The sequence below is a fragment of the Vanessa tameamea genome, chromosome 21, assembly GCF_037043105.1.
Source record: "Vanessa tameamea isolate UH-Manoa-2023 chromosome 21, ilVanTame1 primary haplotype, whole genome shotgun sequence".
NCBI lineage: Eukaryota > Metazoa > Arthropoda > Insecta > Lepidoptera > Nymphalidae > Vanessa > Vanessa tameamea.
In genome coordinates, this window is record NC_087329.1 from 4634710 (window position 1) to 4655231 (window position 20522).

Genomic DNA, 20522 nt, shown 5'->3' on the forward strand with positions numbered 1-20522 from the left:
ATTGTTATACAGGAGGCTGTTCGACAATAAATGGTATGATGTACATGCGCGGAAATGCTGCTGACTATGATGGATGGGCGGTTAACGGAGCGACTGGTTGGTCATGGTTCGAAGTGCTCCCCTACTTCCTCAAGAGTGAAGACAATAGAGAAATTGACAAGGGAGTGTCGGGACAGTATCACAATGTTGGAGGTCCTTTACCAGTACAGAAAGTAAGATATTATTTAGTAAATCTTCGACACATACTATTGCAAATTAGTACTAACGATATACGGTAAAAAACAATCACCAGAGCTTATCTCTAAAATTCAATTATTTGTTATTTAAACTATACATATTAATAGAAAAGAGAAAATACAAGAGTCATAGCTGTATAATTTGTAGCCCGTTAAACCAGTTAAAACTGGTTTACTGGAGAACAAATTATACGAAATAACGATTATAACTAACACCAATAGCCTGTACAATGCACATGTCTCACTGATAAATAGTATTTCACCGCAGAAATCTTACTACTTTACTTTGCGATGTTTTCCTTCATCACCGCGCACGAAATATTGTATATAAATATTGTATATAATATTGTATATAAATATAATACTTAAGATATCTAATAATAATACACACATGGTATATCATCTTTATTAGGTCGTGATATCCAGCGAGATGGTATTTTATTAGTAAGCCTTGATTACTTCAATTATAGTCATATGAAATCGACATGATTTTTAAATAACTAGAGATTGTGTTTTTTTTAAATAAAAAACTGACGAATATTTTCCAAATAATATTATCTAATTTCGCATTTATAATAATTATAAATGCGAAAGTGGGTTGTGATTTGTTTGCTTGGTAGCCTTTCACGTCTTCGCCATTCAGCCGACGCGTATTTATGAGAGATTTGTTGAAATCGTACCATATCACTCGTACATCACTACATAATTATAAAATAAAGCCATCCCGCCGAGGCTATGTGAAAAACTCAAAATCTACCAAAAGGATTTTTATACGATTTTCACTAATGGAGCGAGTGATTCATTTGCGTTAATTGGTTGAAATATGATGATAATAGTTGAAGTTGTCGTCAAAAAATATGCCGACCAATAAATATGTATATAATGTTGTATACATTTTATGTCCTTATTATAATTTGGGTTTTATTATAGTTCCGCTACGCTCCTCGGTTTGCACACGATGTCGTATCCGCTGGTATAGAGATGGGCTATCCACCAACAAGCGACCTTAATGGAGAGACCTCTACTGGTTTTACTATCACACAAACATTTAATGAGTAAGTTTCGTCTAATTTATTTTTCTGCATTTGTTTTTATTATAATTTAATTAAAATGAAGGCGATGAGCAAATTCCTGGTGATACAATCGCTCATAGACACCGAATCTGTAAGAAATATTAATAATCTCTTGCATTCGCCACCAACCATTAGATAGTTCCAATGGTTGTTTGTGCCTACAATTAAACTGCCTCATTTATACTTAAAACTACGACATCGCAATGCAATGTCTAATTGCCTAGTTATAGAATAGTAATGTTCAGTGGGTTGTGTTCACCGTGTTATATTATTATATCTAAAGAAACAAGATAAGGTTTTACATAGTTTCGTTTGTCATTTATTTTTTTATTTTAGTAACGGTTCAAGATACACTACAGCACGTGCATATCTTCGGCCAGCATCAAAAAGAGAAAATTTACACATAATACTCAATGCGCTGGGTTCTCGCGTGATCATAGATCCTACTACTAAGAAAGTCACCGGCGTGGAGTACATTAAGGATGGCCAGAAGAAGACCGTTGGCGTTACAAAGGAGGTGCTTCTTGTTCTACTATATTTTTTAGTTTGTAAAGTAACCGAATACTGTTTTATCAAAGAGATCATCGATGCATTTACCCTTATTGTTATACTGACTATTTTGACTTTTACTATACATTTCAGGCACATATAACGTGACTCACAACATACCAATAATAGTTAAATATTTTTGTTACAATTAAAACCTTAAAAAGATATTTATAGTCAGATGATGTTGCCATATAAAATCCTTGAGTAACGTAGGTGTATGAAATTTAGGCAGTTTTTATTTGTGTTTTTGTTTTAGGCAGTTCTATCTGGAGGCACCATAAATTCTCCCCAAATACTACTTCTGTCTGGCGTCGGACCTAAAGAAACCTTAGACAAATTTAATATACCAGTAATCAAAGAGTTGCCTGGAGTTGGACAGAATCTCCACAATCACGTAGGAGTGACTCTTGAGTTTACACTCACCAAGGAACCTGATGTACCTGAGTTGTCATGGCAGAGTGCAATGGAGTACATGTTAAAGAGAGAAGGACCTTTATCTGCTACTGGAATGTCACAGGTATTACAATCACGAACAATCAACTAAAATTAGCATATATTTTCTATGTATATATTTATCACAAACATAAGAATCGGCAGATCTGGTTAAGGGATTTTTAATTAGTACATCAATCAATGGACTATGTAAATGATTTAATAAAATTTTCTATGAAATTGAGTTAAATTAAATTAACAAAAAATAATGAACTTTCTACAATAGTTAACAGGCAAAGTAAATTCCCGATTCGCATCTGCCGGAGGACGTCACCCTGACGTGCAGTTCTTCTTTGGCGGTTATTACGCGTCGTGCAGCGACGGTTCAGTCGGAGATGCTGATAAGATAGAAGATGAAAAAAATAGGAGAAGTGTTACGTAAGTATTCCTGATGCCATAAACTTCATAACTCATTCCTTCATAATATTATCATCCACTTGTGTATTGTATAGGTGTAAGTGTATTAAAAAAAATGGTATTATTATCGATTTTATTGCTGCGAGTCCTTACATCGCGAATGCGCCACCAACCTTGGAAACTAAGATGATGTGCATTGAGCCTGTAGTTACACTGGCTCACTCATCCTTCAAACCGGAACTCGACAATACTCAGTACTCTTGTTTGGCGGTAGAATATCTATACGAATGGGTGGTACCTACCCAGACGGATTTGCACAAAGCCTTACCACCAAGAAAACTAGTAAAATATACATCAATGAAACTTATTCCATAAGAGGCAGTGCATTTATTATAAAAGTAGCTGCTTTTCAAAGCTTCGCCCTCTTAAACAATATTTAAATTTTAGCTTCTAATATATTTTATACAATCAACAGAATATCGGCCATAGCTCTACAGCCCCGTAGCAGAGGTTACCTTACACTGAAGTCCATAGACCCCACACAGCCACCGTTGATGCAACCGAATTATTTCCTGAATGAACACGAGTTGAATGTTGCAGCAGATGCAGCAAGGATAGCGTATCGTCTTGCTAATACTACGGTAAACATGCAACCATATTTAAAAAAAAATGGTTACTCCAAAAGTGCATAAATATAAATCCGCATTGAATCGGAAAAAAACAATTCTACTTATTGGCAAATCTCAAAGTTAAACGAATTAATTTTAATGTCGATATATACATATATGTACTATACAAGTATTTTGGATTTTTATTAATTATAGTTAAATGACACTGAGTAAGATAGCCCTTTGTTAATAGAAATGAATGAACTAGTGATTTCTTTTTTGCAAGTTTAAACGTTTTAAATTTTCACATCTGTTTTGATATTTTTTTACGTTTATACAGATTATATAGATTATTCTCCATAAAATCATATTTTTTGTATGCAAACTATCTTGCTTATATGAATTAACAAGAGTATTAAATTAAAAATAGTTGCGAGGCGAAAACATTTTTTCGATCGTATAGTACAAGTTCAGATAGCGAAACCCGTGTACATTATAAAACTTAATATATCATGCATTTTTAGATTCTACGAGAGAAATACGGTATGCAGCCAACGGAAGGTTACGGCGCCGAATGTCCTGGAGGCGAAAACAACCCAACGGATGATTTCTTCAAGTGCTTAGCGCAGTTACACACGGCACCGGAAAATCACCAAGTCGGTACTTGTAAGATGGGAGCCAAAGATGATCCGATGGCGGTGGTCGACCCACAGTTAAAAGTCTACGGAATAGAAGGTGAGTCAAAAAGTTTATGCGAATATACGAAAAGAGACTCGCTTATAACTGTAAAATTATTAACCAAATGTTTCTGTAAAATGTATTATGAGGTTTTTAAGTCAATTTAGATTTTTAATTTAATGATTTTTTAGTTTATATTTATAAGTATTTTAAATTCCAAGATCACATTTAAATTGCAATCGTAACTGTAGGGTAGTACATTGTAAATTGATAAAAGAACAACTAATTGAAATTTTAAATTTCGAACGTCAGTTATTCTGTCAAGTTCAAGTGTACAAAGTAATATATTATAAGTAATTATAAACAACTTTGATTTTTTGTAAGCATAAACTCAAACTGATGGTAACATAGATATTATAATTTAAATGTAATCATAATCAGGCATGACTGCGTAAAGCACTTAACATCTCTCATCACAAATTTTTAAATTTAATTGAAATATTTTGATTAATTTTGGCAGGTTGAAGAATCTAACTATTTGGCTTTTCCAGGACTCCGAGTAGTGGACGCTTCGATCATGCCAACCGTGCCGTCGGGCAACACCGCCGCGCCTGTCATCATGGTGGCAGAACGAGGCGCCGAATTCATTTTAACCAGACACCAACTCTTTAAGAATCGCTTTGGACAAAATGTTCCTGATGGTGGAAATCATGCAACAAACGCTGACAGCGATATGAACCGGTAGGTACTAAGAAAAGCATTGAATAAATTCGTCGCTCCTTTTAATTTGCTCAGTAAAGTTAGTGAATTTATTTTTATAGTCATGTACTAGCTTAGCATCTTGGTTTAAACCCGAGTTGAGAATTAATAATAAGTACATAGTGATTGGATTTTTGCATTAAGAAATTCTCAGTAACAGAAAGTTATCAGATCAAAATTTTGCGTATACATTTAGCAAGTCGATTAGGCAATTTAACACCTATCAACTACTATTACTATACATGATTATACTTAAATAAAAAAACTTTATATATAAAATTTTGTATACGTAGTAACTATTCCCCAAGATTTGATAAATATTTGTATAAAAATGTTAACAACTGTCACCTAAATTATTATGAATAAAATATTCAAGGTGGACTGATAATGACTCCGATAATGAACATAAATGGGACGAGCGCTGGAAGCCGTGGGACAAGAACTGGCACCACTCACAGTGGGAGCAGCAGCCGAACAACTACCACGATGTCGACTGGCAGACTAAGAATAAAGACAAAACTGACCACCAGTACGTTCGATAGTATCCATCCAAGTCCCATTGGTAGAAGCGAACTGGATCTCTTAAGAAATGATAACGAATCTTTACTACATTCGACACTTAAATTATTTAATAATTGAATGCAGTATAGATTCTTATATATGAACTATTTTTAAGACAATAGGATTAAGAAAAAAATATTTTATTATTTAAAAAATATTATATTTATAAGGTAATTAATATATAGTTTTTACTTTTTTCCTTTGCGTTTTCCTTTTCCTTTCGTTGGAGGTTCTGGTTCAGGCTCGGATCTGAAACAATAATTTTAGCAATTTAATTATATATACTTTAATTGTCATCAAGTTCGTGGTTCAATTTACGAACCTAGTGGCGCTGTAAGAAATATTAAGCATTCCTTACATGTCAATGCACCACCAACCTTGAGAGCTAAATGTTATGTCCATTGTGCCTGTAGTTACACTGACTCACTCATCCTTTAAGCCGGAACAAAACAATACTAAATACTGTTTGGCGATAGAATATCAGATGATTGGGTGGTACCACCCCATCTAACTTGCATATATTTCAGTCAAACCATTATTACACAGATGTAAGTATCATGTATGTGTTTCTTTCCTGATTCATGGTAAAACCATCTACTGAAACTACTCCAAAGGTAGCACCAATTAACTACACACTGGATATCCTTGTTTTTACCAACGAAATATAAGTAGTTCTACCAGAAATCATCATAATATATTATTCTATAAAACAAAGTCAATTACTGTTTGTATCGCAGCAAAAAAAAATAATTGTCAAGTAGCTATTATAAACTATAATTATTGCCAGGTTATGAATATGATACATCAATATTAATCAATCGTAATATATATACCCCAAAATAGTTATCACCACAGTTACTTTGGTAGAATATACTTATAGTCTTTCACGACCAAACCACACAGGGCCGAATTTCATGTAATTTAGTATGAAGCAAGTTTGAACCCGAGCGAAAGCGTGCGACAATTAGTAGATAATAATACTTACTCCTCGCTAACGTCTGGAGTTTCGGGAATGGTGATGTTAGCTTTTGATGATTGCCGGCTGTTCATCAGTTCGCTAGAATCGTCTAGGAGTTCTTGTTCCTGTAATACGTATTGATTTATTTATGTTATAAATATAAACAATATTTTGATATAAAGATTAATTCAAAAATATTTACTAAGTCTTTTTATGCACATAATAATCTCTAATTGTAGTGGAGTAATTAAAGTGGAAACCTATAAGCGAGAACCACTATTGACACAAATCACATGAGCGCAGTAGGTCATATTAGGTAGGTAATATTTTAACTCTGTTTATTTTTTATTTTTTTTTACATAATTTCAGAGTTGTATTTATATCGATTCTTGACCAAAGGCGCGACAGACGCTACCTAAGAAAGGCGATGACTAGACCGGCGAATGGAGTGGAATGGACTGATTTTAAAAATATTTAGGTCGCAACTATTCGCTATTGAGTTATAATGTAATGTGTATAATAAGGGATTGTGAAACAAGATGAATGTGTATAACACAATTGCGTGTATTAAACCGTTACGTGTAATAACAATTAAATACGAGTAAAACCTCGGAACAAAACTAGTTATTTATTCGTATACGTACAGTATCGTTATCGTAGACGATGGTATGGAGTTCAGTGTCGTCTGCAGAGTTGTTAGTGAAGCTCACACTGCAGCGGTCCGACGAGCGCGTCACTCGGCGGGATTCCTCCGCTATAAGAAACAATATCATTATCAATTTAGTTTTGTTACTAGACACAAAATAGACTTATATTTAAGGTCTTGGTGGTTGTTGTTCGATCAATCTAGCATACGCTAGTTAAAACGTTCAAAATTATTCAAATCAAAATTTTAAAAAATCGTTAAAATATGTCTTTTAAAGGATATTATAAAACAAATGACTTTATATATCATAACACACCTCGGGAATAAAACAAATGCCTCCGAGCCTTTTCAAACAGAAATATGAAAAATTATATTGTAAAAATAATTGTATAAAAAATATATATAAATAAAATAAAATCCCGCTGACTTTTCTTCTTCTTTTAATCTTTCGCCAGTTCTTCTGAGATCTGAGTTGTTTCTTTCCAAATCGGCTTTATACTTCTTTCTTGACAATCAATAAGTAAGTGTAAAACTTCTAAATTGAATAAAGATTTTTGATTTTTAATCTCTCCAGGTTACCAAATCCAAATTTTTGACTTCTGTCATAAATTTGGATCTGGACCTCTGTCTATAAACATTTTGTCTATGAAAATAACAATAATACGTCTTATAAGGCTGTAGTTATCTACGCCCTTGTAAGGGTAAGAGCTCCTAGGTTAAAGCTAGAGGAGTATCGGGAGTGCACCCGAGTTTGCACAGACATTTGAGCACTATGATAACATAAAATGTTGAATAGGCACCGATGAGAATGAAAATAAATCAATGAAGTTTTATTTTTAAACAAAATGTATAACTTAAGTTTATTAAAATTGCTATTACCTATTTTCTGAGGTTTTTTGCCATTCTTCTTTTTACCCGACCCGGTGGAGTCCGAACTGGAACAGGACTGCATGCTCCGAGTGGATCTGCGAACGGTAATGTTGGATACGTCGAGGTCATCTGATGGCGGTGACTGTTGTACGGCTGTTTCTTTCTTGGATTTAAGATTTTTTTTAGCTGAAAAATATAAACTTTAATCCATTATCACCCATTGTAAATTTTATATATATATTTATCGATGTTATTAAATGAAAGAATTAGAATATAATCATTTTTAAATTGTCCTAAACGAACTGGAATTTTTACAATGATCCTACTAGCCTTTTTTTTTCAAAAGTATTTTTCTATGGGGCCTTAATAATATGTAATAAATATTTTAATATTTATTGGTTAAACTAACCTCTGTCTACATCCACAAGAGACCGCTGTGATCGGCTCCGCTTCACTCCCTTTTCATTTTGTTCCTTTTCTTTGATTTGTTTGGGACCTTTTTTATTACGATCTTTGCTATCTGTAGACTCAGAACTCGATCTTGTTAAGGACATTTTCTTTTTCTTGCCTATTAAAAAAATAACACTTACTCTCCATTGGTATAGTTAATATTGATTTTTTGATTGATGAATCAAAAGAAAATGTAATATACAAGATATTGAAAAAAGATTTTGACTTGAGGTTGATTGAGCCGGTGTAATTATAGGTACGAGATACATAACGTCCAAAATGCCCAAAGCTGAGGGCGCATTGGTATTGTTAGGAATGGTTAATATTTTTTAGTATTATAGCGCCATTGTATAAATGAGCTATGAGCAATGAGTGATGACCACCTACCTTCAGGCCAAACCAGTTGTATAATATATATAGAAAACTCTTTACACTATGTTACTAAGTTTATCGTTTGAAATAAAAATTTAATAATAATAAAAAAATATATATAGAGATAATTTATGTATTCGAAAATAAATTTATACACAAAGTTATAACTATATATATATATATATATATATATATATATATATATATGTGTGCATTATGAATTACTTACTTTTAGTAACCTTAACTTTTTTGACGGGTGAAACGCCGCTACTTTCCTCTGAAGCCGTATCCGACGCCTCGACATTCGCTATAGTTTTTGGATCATTTTTTGAAAGAGGCTTCTTTTCGTCCGGTGCTTGACTTTCTAAAATTATTATTATTTACTTTATAATACGATAATAAAAAAATGCTTCATTAATTTATTGTAGGGTAAGTCGCCGTAAGTTTGGCCCTTCTGCCCGACGGCGGGGCGCGGGCAGTCGAAGCGCGGGCAGTCGAAGGCGCGGCAGGCGCCTCCTCTCTCACTCTAACCCAGCGCTAGCCGTATTTCGGGTACTTTTTTTTAAGTTATCACTTGTAGTGTTTTCATTGTGTTTACTCATGTATTAGAAATAAATATCTATTAACCGTGTAATAAGTATTTATTAAAATGTGGTATTCATTACATTAAAAAAAAGAGTCTGGTATCATTTGAAAAAAACAAGTTAATTAATTTCAAATTTAGTTTAGTAAAGTCTCCTTCGATCTTTTTCTCTAGTTCTTCAAGAATTGACGGAGACAAGTCGGAAAGATCAGAACAGTAGGAAATATAAAGCTATACAACTTTGTATATAATAATAATAAATGCGAAAATTTAATATTAAAAATTGTAAATTTCGAAAATATCGATTTAAAATTTAAATACGATTAAAATTGAAGGACTAAAGTTGTAGAGAATCAAATACATAAAAAAACTTAAAACATTAATATTTTTGAATTAAGAGTTGGCAAGTTATCTCTACCGCAATATTAATGATACCGTGCGCAGCAGTCGCTAGAAAATGTCATGCGCAGACTAGCTAAGCGCTTTGGTTACGCGCGCTCCTGCCCCGCGCAGCGCAGACCATCGGGAGGGCCAAGCTTATAGTTTACCCCTAGCTTACAGATAATAATGAAGTATGTATGTCATAGGAAAGTCTAACTATGACGTACCTGAAATAACCTTTTTATATAATTATTATAATTAGACCTGATATTTATATATCTTTGTGTCATATTTGTGTGTGCGCCTCTGCGCGCGACTGCGTTGATTTTATTGTTATTTTATCGTATAAATCAATGATCTTTATCATTTGCTCGCCACTTTAACACTTTATTTCGACACGATTTGATGGGTGCATTCCCGTCACTATATGGGTTGTCCAGACAGTAAGTACTGAGAGATACAAGCTCCATACAAGAGACTACACTTAATTCAAGTATGCTCTTACTCCGTTCTAACAAACGGTTTTGACGGCTCTATTTTATACTACTAGACACCACGTGACCTTATCGTATAACCAAATTTCATATTGATATTGTCATTAGTAAATGTGTAATGGACGTACCTTCTGATATCCTCGACACGACTTCAGTGGGCGAGGTCTCGTCAATCTCTACCTCTTCTTCCACAGTTTCATTGACTACCACGTGAGTACTTCTTGCTAATGGTTGCGCTACAACATGAAACATTACCGTTATCATATATCTCATTGTAATTTGAAGTCATTTCTTGAAGATAAACAAAAAAAAAGTAGTAATAATATTTTGAACTCTTTAACACGCAACTGACGGTTGCTCCGTTAGTAATCAAAAGAAAATAAAACTCGCGAAATGGCACTAACGCAAAATTTTATAAACTTACAATTATTAATAATGTTAAAAATAAATAAATACTTAAAGCACATTAAAATATACATACGCAAAGAAGTGGTTATTCTTCCAAAGGTATTCATGGTCGTATCATCTGGTTGTATAATTCCTTCGGTACCTATAATGAAGCAAATTAATTAATATTAATTTCATATCATTGCTATATATATTTCATGAATTAATCATTAATTTTTTTTTAAAGAATAAGTTGAAAATTTAATAAATGATTGGTCAATCAACAGTAAAATTTAATGGTTAAAGGATTCGAACAATGATATTGTACCGGTAGACATTTTAGTGAAACTAGCTCGCTCCAGGGCCTCCAAGGAGCCGAGATAGCGAGTCAGGTTCCGACACGACTGCTTATCTGGTAATTTCTGAAATGAGATGAATTTGGCCACTTTCAGATTTAAACAAATAAAGCAGAATTTTATTTTTTGGCAATAAATAATTAGTTGCCAAGAAGTTGTTCGGAATTGTATTTATTGTATAATTTTCAAGTAATTTTCCGAACAAGAACTCATGATCGACAAGTGGCAATCGCATGTCTCTAGAAGTGCTGTCACGCACCGCGATGAGCGGCGGCAGCGCGCGCGCCAGGTCGGCGGCCGCGGCGGGCGCGGCGGGCGGCGCCAGCAGCGCCAGCGCGCGGCACGCCAGCGCCGCCTCCGCGCACGCCGGCCGCCGCGCCAGCCGCCCGCACAGCTCCAGCGCCAGCGCGCCCTGCGCGTCGCACAGCTGCGACGGGTGAACAATTGACAACATTAGAGTAATACTTATTAAAGAGAATAATTCATTGTGAATAAATAGCCGGTTCGGAATTTAAAATGATAGTAGTAACAGGCCATAAATTTTCCACTGTCCGCTAGAGACCTCTTTTAAAGTTGAGACTCTTGAGGTTTCGGATGAGCTGCTTTAGGAAATATCGAAACATGAAGAAACTTTGTAGATAGAAAAAAAGGGAATCTTTTATAAATTATCAGATTTCCAAATTTTGACCACTTTAGAGTTTTTAATTTTGTATTTTATCTTTATAAGAATAATTCGTCGAATAATATATGCTTAATATTTATTAAATCAAGTGATTTACGAATCAGTTGCAAATGTTATGTTTGTTGCTTACAAATGTAGGTTTTCTCACTATGTTTTTCACTTCACCACTAAGCTCGAAATTAAGTATGAAACACATGAAATTTTATGATGAAAAAATTATGCTTGACTTTTAAAATTTTAATATTATAAATACATATAATCATTGTTTTATATAAAATATGTACCTCATGATTAACTCTGGTCAAAGAGACGATAAACCTGACGACTGCCTCCTGGTCTATTTCTGCTAGAGGGGAGCTTGATGGTGCATTGGCTAGTGCTCGGAGAGTTGGCAATGTAGCTTTCTAGAAAAAAATAGGTCGGTTTTAATTTCTAGTTCCAATATATATAAATCTTCTCAAAGAACATAATGATAAATTTAAAAAATATATCGCAACAAAAAGAGTAAATACAACTACGCAAAGACAAAAGATCTTGGTTATGAATGTGCACTTACTTGAATCTGTTCTTGCGATCCATCGACACACACAGGGAAAGTTTGGAAAAATACTCCTATAGTCTGCCGTAGATTATCTTCATCGACTAAATAGAAAAAAAAAAAATACTTTATAAGATATTTAAAGCATAGAATGTTACATAATAATCTTTGATCAGAGATACTTTACACTTAACTATTCTTTCATCATCGTACATTCGCGGAAAGAAATCAAGTTTAGAACCAATGACTGCAATACACTACACTGTTACTGGAAATTTATTAACAAAAAAAATCTATATTTTTTTATGTATATAGTGCGTGGATTTGAATCCGGGATTTTAAGATGTGTTGGCGAGCTATAAAACAAAATGAAACAGTTGAAATAAATTATTTTCTTTTAATAAAATAATATATTTCAAATTACCTGTAGCGGGGTTAAACCAGAGCAATATTAGTCTGCTGAGTATAGTCGGCGATTCGAGGTGACCGAGGTATATGAGACGACACAGACCTTCCACTATTATCAGCCTATATGCTGGACACTGCAAAACAAATAGTAATCATATATCAGTTATTGTAGGATTTATTTCATAAAAAATAACCTAAATAGACGTTTCAGATTTTTTTGTTTTGTGTTTATTTGTATGTGTAGGGGTTAATCTCCGGAACGAATGATCCAATTCTAAAAATGATTTTACTGATTACTGAGAAAGCTGTATTATTCCTAAGTTTACAGATAATATTCATATCATATAATTTTCTTTAATAATAAATTGCACATGTGCGAAGTCGGGGCGGATTGCTAGTTGATAATATATATCAAATGATAACGTCTTATAATAATAAAGTAGTCTGTAACATGTTACAATAATAGGTTCTTTACTTGTGTTGTATTTAAATTTATAATAATATTTTACTTACTGCGCTGTCCATTATTTTCAACAGAAGTTCAATGACTGTGCTATGTGTTGGTGTTATTGATAATGCAGATTCGGACAATGTACCTGCAATAAAAATCCTTACATATAAATGATAAATATCACGATAGTTTTGATCGCTAAACTCACTCACTAGATTGAACATTTGCAGAATTATTTATTAATTTAAAATAATGTAAATAATGTACATATCCTTTCTTCTATTCTATGAAAAAATAATATATAATTATTATGTAATTGTAAGTTAAACTTTTTGGATCGGCGTCATATAAAAACTACACGAAAAATTGATCTCGCAGACTATTACGACCTTTTTGGAAAATTCGCATCGATTACTCGTGAGACGTTTTTAATTGTTTGTTAGTATGGATTTTTGTTCGTAATCTGCTACTGGGTTACTTTAGAAATGTATGGTTGTATTTTAGTGATAAAATGATTATTGGATTAATATAATAAGTATAAAGAAAGAGATGAGAGATTCTGGAAAGACAATCAGGAGAAATAAATCTAGCAGTTGAACACAAAACATATAGATAAATATTTACCTATACATACTCTGTTAAAATCTTATTACCCTCTTGGCTTTTCCAGAGTTATAATTATTTTTCAGAAATTATTTGTTAATGTAAAACAAACAATTGCACAATTCCTAAATAATTACATCACATAAAAATAACACAAACGAATAATTTCCACAGAAAAATATTACATAGACAGAAAAAAAATCGTATTAATTATATATTAAAACAAATAGAAAATAAAACTAAGGGTAATAAGAATCTCAAATAATAATACCTTAAAGTTCTATAGCGAACAAGTTGAAATATCTGCATTATAAAATTTCTCATTGTAATTATTATGACAGCGATAAATAAAGCCGTTTTGCTTGTAGTTCTTACCACTTTGACAAAGTTCTAAGATACGTTCGTTTTTTTTATAGCAAGTACATTATTAACAAAAAAATATATAATTAAAGTTTAGCATGAAGGGCATAATTTACCATCTTCGTCGTCAGCGTCCAAGGAGTATCGCGTGTTCCGTTTTTTCGGTACGTCCGCCTTCGCCTCGTCTTGGGTGACGTCGTCCTCGAACACGCGCGCTCCGTGCACGCACAGCAGGTCCACTATGCACTTCAATACTGTCGTTACAGTTGGCTCGTTTGTTGTGTCTATTAGCTGAAAACATTACATTTAGGTTTTTGTTCACTAATATCTATTTTCGTAAGGATAACAAGACGTTCGAAATTATTACAGTGACATAAATTATAAACATTAAATAGTATAAAACGAAATCGCTCGTCATGTTTTCCCGTTTGTTTACAAGCCAATACGTTCGATTTTGATGCAGTTTTCTAATTTCATTATCTAGATGATTTACGGGAAGATTTTTTGAAATAATTCATATTTTATTTGCTAATAGCAGACAATCGATATAGTGTAATTGTGTCGTTTAAATGTGCCTTAAGGTTGCTAACATAGCAATTCCTTAAAAAAATTATTAATAAACTAGATAACTCATAGAGATTTTGTAAATATGTATGTATTTATGTAAATTAGTTATGATTATAATATTAGACTTACATTCGCAAAGAAGAATGCTTTGTGGTCTCTTGCAAACTCCTTATCGAGCATTCCAAATAAGGCAACTGTTTCGAGCGCATTCTCCAATATTTCTGGATTTTGAAATATTTCAGCCTAGTAAGAAAGATCAATCAAGAAAAATTATATAAAACGAGATTATTTTTGCATTAAATAAATAGTACTTTATATTATATATAAGTCTGTATGTGGGTATATACATATTAATGATCATAAGTCAACGCCGATAGTAATAGATAGTAATCCAAAGGTAGCTTGGAAGACATTCTGCATTTCTTGTGTTTATATTAATTATATAATTTTAGTTTGTATAATGCGGTGTATACATACACGAGTATAAATAATAAAAAAATAATTATTCAGTAACACAAGAGTTGATTATCACCTCTAGTTCACTAAACATCAACTTCAGAATTGGCGTGATTGTCGTCAGCTGCGGCGTGTCCAGCGCACAGTTCAATATTGTTAAACACTTATTTAAAGTCTCCGCGTCGCATTGTTTTTCTTTTATAGTCTGAAAGAGTTATATATTTAGATATATTATTTACTTCATAGTAAATTTTTATTCCGTTAAAGAGTAAGAAGGTTTCACAATAATTAATTGTGTAAAAGGCTTTTTTTTATTTTATATATTCGCCACTTACTGCCAATGGTTGAGGCGGTGGTGACTTTGTTTGAATATTCAAATCTTCCAATTTCTTTTGAATATCTGCAACCTGTAAGATATAAACAAAAGTATATTTGACGATTAATAAAAAACCTTTCAATTTAGCTTGAGCTACCATAACTGGCACTAAATAAAATCGTTTATAAACTACGACTTACTTTAGCTTTACATTCCGCGGCGAGAGCATAGTTTTCATCTCTTACGGCCTCTTCTTGAGCTTCGATTGCGACGTTTAAAGAGACACGGAGTCTAGCTCTCTGAAAATAAAAAATACATTAAAAACATTAAACAAATCTATACTAATATAAATAAAGTTGAAGAGTTTGTTTGTTCGTTTGGTCCAATGCGCTAATCTCAGGTACTAATGGTCAGTTTTGAAAATTTATTTTATTGTTAGGTAGCCCATTTATCGTGGAAGGCTATACACGATCACGTTAAGACCAAAAATAGTAGAGTATAAATGAAAAATGCACTTGCTGCGTAAATGGTTAAGTTTTGCAAAAATCATGTAAAACCCAAACTGTAATATAGGCGAGTGAAGTCGGGACGAGCAGCTAGTATAAGATACGATTTACATCCACTTCTTTCAGGCAGGTCTGCAGGGAGATGAATATCGAGAGCAGTGGGGCGGACCTGCAGCTTGACCTCGGTGCAGTCGAGCGGCGGCGCGGGCGCGGGCGCGTCGTCGGGCTCGCGCGCCTCGCGCAGCGCCGACACCACGCCGCACACCAGCTCCACGCGCGCCGCCACCTCCGGCACCACCAGCTCCAGAGCCGACACGAATGCGCGGATGACGTCCGAGTTCAGTGGACCGTAGTCGCCTGCGATAGTTCAAATATTATTCTAAGTAGTACTTGACGATGTACGTAAATCCCAATATATTTTAAGTTTAATTAAAAACGAGCGTAGCATTTTAAGACTTAATTTTAATATATATATAATATAAATATATAAATGTTAAATCGCTTTAACGAATAGTGACCTGTGAGAGTGTCGGTGACGAGTGTCTGCAGCGCAGAGCGTCCGGCGGGGTCTCCGGCGTCGTACACGCGCAGCAGACAGCCCAGCTCCTGTAGCACGTACTGGCGAGTGCTGAAGCCCACCGGGTCGTCCTTTTCTGATGGACATGGCGATTCCACGATCCTATATATATAGCAGAGAAATATTCATATCGATTTTTAGTTTAAAAATTATACAAAATAAATATAAATTTAACAGCTTACGAGAGATTATAATTTTTTAAAATGGCAATAGTTTTTTTTTTTCACTTCCTACATACTCATCATAAAAAATAAAAAAAATTAAATTACAAAAATAAAGCAGCAGCGTTAAAGCATAAAAAATATGTTATTCCTTACGCTCTTATATATCCAGTTAAAACGACAAGATCGGGTAGCACCGTCTCTAACGTTTCATCGTCATCGATCTTCTGTAAATGTTCTGCAAGATGACGCCAGTACCAAGCACTTTCCTTATTTAACTTCTCTGCGGGAATGAGACGCAGGGTTTTATCAGTCGGTAACCATTCTAATAGCTCAGATGTCGGTAGACGCCTGTAAAATAATTGTGTATGTTTTAATATACATTTATATTTTAACATAAATTATCTTTGTTAATGTTATAAAGTCGAGATTAACCACTGTTTTCAATGAGTATGAGTTACTTAACTTATCTTCTTAAGTATGTTTATATTAAAAAAAACAAAATGAAAAGTATTCAAATAAAATAAAGTAATTATATGATAATTTTATAGCCCTTACTTAAAAAGTGATTCTAGAAGTTTTCCTGCAACATATTGTGAATCCTTAGCATCATGTGTATTGTCCAGTCGTATTGCTTTAAGTAGATCAATGATATTGCCGTGGAATGTACTGAGCCAGCCCGGTATCAATATCTCTTCAACCACCCGACGCACGCGCTGACTGCGTTCGTTCAGGCCTACCTAGAATTATCCATTATAATAAATTACAAGCTCAATGATGCTTACAACCATTATTAAAAAACAATTTAATCATAATTAATTATTTTGTCTAAAATAATGTCTCTTGAGAGCCGAGATGGCCCAGTGGTTAGAATGCGTACATCTTAACTGATGATTTCGAGTTGACTGAAGTTCACTGAAATTTCATGTGCCTAATTTGTGTTTATAATTCATCTCGTGCTCGGCGGTGAAGGAACACATCGTGAGGAAAAAACAGCAGTGTCTAATTTCAACGAAATTCTGCCACTTGTGTATTCCATCAACCCGCATTAGAGCAGCGTGGTGGGATATGCTCCAAAACCTTCTCCTCAAAGGGAAAGGAAGCCTTAGCCCAGCAGTGGGAAATTTACAGGCTGTTAATGTAATGTAATGTCTCTAGATTCTTGACTCTTGTTTCTTGCCGGTTTTTCTCGGTAGAATCTATTCTACTTCCGAATCTTATAATTGAAAATCGAAATCTATTAATCGAAGACTTATCGACTGTCCGAACCGGCGGAAGCTTAAAGTTTAATTCAACAGTGTCAAATGAAGTTTGAACAGTGCTTTTATGTGCCTAATTGAATAAAGAATATTATGGTTTTGAAAATGTTATTACAAATAGTATAAGCTTATACCTTTAAAGTGAGTACTCGTTGTTTGACTCTCAACTGTGTCACATTAATCGCAGATATGTACAAGAAAGCGGCGCGGCGTACTGCTTCATCTACATCACAAAGTCGTTCCAGAACAAATGGAACATTACGAGTGCATTTTGCTATCGACATCACTATAGCTCTGCAATATAAAATTAGTTATATTTTAAAAATGGTACTTATTATTTATATATATAGCATGTTTGGTAGTATATTAATATTGTTAAGAAATACTTAACAATATAACAAATATACTTAAGTATTTCTTAACAATATTAATATACTACCAAACATGGGAATTCATGTTGAAAATAAGAAGTTGCCAAGAAAAAAAAACCATAGTAAGGTTTTCATTAATCAAAAGTTACAAGGTAACTTAAAAACTAGTATATTTTAACTGCATTAAAATATTCAATCATATCTCAATAAAAAATAAATGAATGTCTATGGTAACCTTCTCACAGATGAACTAGGATCACAGCTCATATGAAAACGATATGCTCTAGTGACTTCATCATCTGGTTCCATTGGATTTTGTAGACGCTGAAGAGCTAGAGCCGCCCTACATCTCACTGCTCCACGTGTATCTTGCAGGCGTTGCATCTTGAAACAATATAAAAATACTTAATATTGAAAATTGTAGCTCAATACTTGAGCTGAGATAAACATTACTGTATGTAGGGAATGAAATGTAGCTAATTGCCATGTATTTATGCTATGCTATTTGATAAGCTTCTAGTAGTGTCATCTTACTCAACTATTTTTAAGCTTTAACAGAGATGAATTTGATGATTTGTTACCTGTGATGCTAAAAGTTTGTCACACAGATCATCATCCAAGGATGCATCATCTCCGAGCGCCGAGAGCACAGCTGCCAGCAGTTGACTAGCTCTGTATCTTACAGACTGGCCTGATACACATTGACACTGAAATTTCAACACATTAAAATTTAACAAATATTTTTGTATATATATATAATAAATTTTTCAACAATCCTTTCTGTTTGACACAATTACCAGCAAGGTTCATTAGGAAGAATGCATTAAAAGTTAGTAGTATAAGCCATCATTTTAAAATTTAAATAACATACAGATTAAATTTATTATAAACGTGATTAAGGGTTATTTGATTCAATTGCATTATACGTATAAGTAATACTATGTGATTGAAAACTTACATCAAAAATAATTTCAAATATAAACATAAGAAACTCTTCTTCATCATCTAGAGAAGTACAAAAGGTCGCTACAAACTGAACGACCCGGTCAACATTAGCACTTGTATCTCCAAAAGTGAATAAATAATGAAGAGCATTCTTAAAACTTTCCCTAAAGAAATCCTGTTCAATCTGAAAGACAAAGATAAATATTAATAAAAAGAATATTTATTTATAAAAATTGTATTAAGAAAAGACTTACCTTTTTGTACAGTTTTATCATTTCTTTTACGTACTTCTTATGTTGAACAACATTATACTGAACGTTTTGAAATATTTTAAACATAATTGGATTATTACGCGGATTCGGCTTCCCGACCGCTTGTGGTATATCGGCGTCAGTAGGTGCCATTTTAACTCACAAAATTGTACAGCGTAATAAATTATTCTTAACACACCAATAATTAATTACAAAATATAATTAAATTTTGAAATAATTCAAATTTAAAAACAATGAAAGTAGTTTGCTGGAGTTACTGACAAAATACAATATATCGGTTACAAAAATGATTCAAACTTGACAGGAGTTTATGACTGACAGATGACAATTGAGAAATGATAGATAAAGTGTTGTCATATTCTTAAAATACGACAAAATCGAACAGTTAAGTAAAATCAACTAAAATAAGCCTATTACAGATCTAAGTAGCATGTTTTTAAAATTATTATAATAATTCAATTTAGTTTATTTTGTTATGAGTAGGTCTATATGTTGGCTGAAACGTAGTGATTTTTTTATAAATATTTTTAAACATAGTTTCAGACGGGAAATTTAGAGACTTTGTCACCGTGTGGCGTATGAAAAAAATGGATAAATAGACATTAGATTTATAATATATTATGTATATGGATAAAATAAGCTTACTTTATATTGTATTGATGTATATATATATCGCTGACAATAGCTAATTCAATCAATCATGTGGGAAAATATCTTCTTGACTTAGTATATGATCTGATACAACTGGTCAAATCGGCTGGGTTCGTCAGTAAGGTCTTTGGCGGGGTCGTTCAGTCTGAGATGTTCTAGATTACCTGACACATAAGGAGGCGGAAGCAGTTGAGTCCAAGAGGGAGGCATTAGCAGCAAGACATAGCGAAGGCCTTCGATTTCGTATCACCTAGCGATTCTTTCGAAGTCCAATCAACCCCCAAAACTACACAAGTTTGCGCGTTAACCGCTAAGAAGTCCCCACTTGTCGTATCTTCATTTTAGAACAATCCTTTAGCTACCACAGTTAGTATCGGAATACTAAATGTGGCGTGGATATTTCGAGACACCTTCGGACATCGCGGTAGAATTTCAAATTTCACTTACGTCATTTTCTACCGCACATAAATAGCTGTGGAACCAGCTGTCGGCGCGACAACTTCTTTTCTTTTTTGCACTGCTGTGGGTATTCAGGCGCTTCTACTCCCTCCGCCATAAGCGATACTGGGACTTATTTATTTAATAATAA

The 20522-nt window shown here is 33.6% G+C and overlaps 2 protein-coding genes across 3 annotated transcripts in view; one reads left to right on the forward strand and one right to left on the reverse strand.

Moving 5' to 3' along the window:
* LOC113404610 (glucose dehydrogenase [FAD, quinone]-like) overlaps positions 1 to 5509 on the forward strand; it is a 17626-nt gene extending 12117 nt beyond the window's left edge. For both annotated transcript variants that reach the window (XM_064218247.1, XM_026645542.2), the window contains exons 5-13: positions 13 to 212; positions 1167 to 1291; positions 1646 to 1826; positions 2115 to 2375; positions 2577 to 2728; positions 3183 to 3348; positions 3840 to 4050; positions 4545 to 4734; positions 5129 to 5509. In XM_064218247.1, the coding sequence (XP_064074317.1) occupies positions 13 to 212; positions 1167 to 1291; positions 1646 to 1826; positions 2115 to 2375; positions 2577 to 2728; positions 3183 to 3348; positions 3840 to 4050; positions 4545 to 4734; positions 5129 to 5294 (1652 nt within the window). In that variant the 3' untranslated portion in view covers positions 5295 to 5509. The remainder of the gene's footprint in view (positions 1 to 12; positions 213 to 1166; positions 1292 to 1645; positions 1827 to 2114; positions 2376 to 2576; positions 2729 to 3182; positions 3349 to 3839; positions 4051 to 4544; positions 4735 to 5128) is intronic.
* Cap-g (Chromosome associated protein G) lies at positions 5452 to 19540 on the reverse strand. The gene is made up of 28 exons (XM_064218246.1): positions 19265 to 19540; positions 19024 to 19194; positions 18647 to 18772; positions 18301 to 18449; positions 17829 to 17988; positions 16994 to 17175; positions 16592 to 16786; positions 16216 to 16376; positions 15867 to 16054; positions 15392 to 15490; positions 15211 to 15282; positions 14952 to 15080; positions 14549 to 14662; positions 13969 to 14143; positions 12952 to 13034; positions 12455 to 12572; positions 12049 to 12134; positions 11777 to 11896; positions 11070 to 11237; positions 10783 to 10876; positions 10549 to 10617; positions 10196 to 10303; positions 8839 to 8973; positions 8197 to 8355; positions 7797 to 7973; positions 6916 to 7025; positions 6299 to 6396; positions 5452 to 5562 (listed from the first exon to the last, which is right to left on the reverse strand). The coding sequence occupies exons 1-28, from the start codon at positions 19412 to 19414 to the stop codon at positions 5502 to 5504; spliced, it is 3657 nt and encodes a 1218-aa protein (XP_064074316.1). The 5' UTR covers positions 19415 to 19540; the 3' UTR covers positions 5452 to 5501.
* Between the last annotated feature and the right edge of the window lie 982 nt (positions 19541 to 20522).

Excerpts from the sequence above, each read along its gene's own strand:
- Cap-g (XM_064218246.1), bottom strand. The coding sequence starts at position 19,414 with ATGGCACCTACTGACGCCGATATACCACAAGCGGTCGGGAAGCCGAAT. Across the intron at positions 16,377-16,591 it reads TTAACTGGATATATAAGAGC|GATCGTGGAATCGCCATGTC; the intron begins GTAAGGAATAAC and ends CTATATATATAG. Across the intron at positions 12,573-12,951 it reads TGAAAATAATGGACAGCGCA|TGTCCAGCATATAGGCTGAT; the intron begins GTAAGTAAAATA and ends TTTGTTTTGCAG.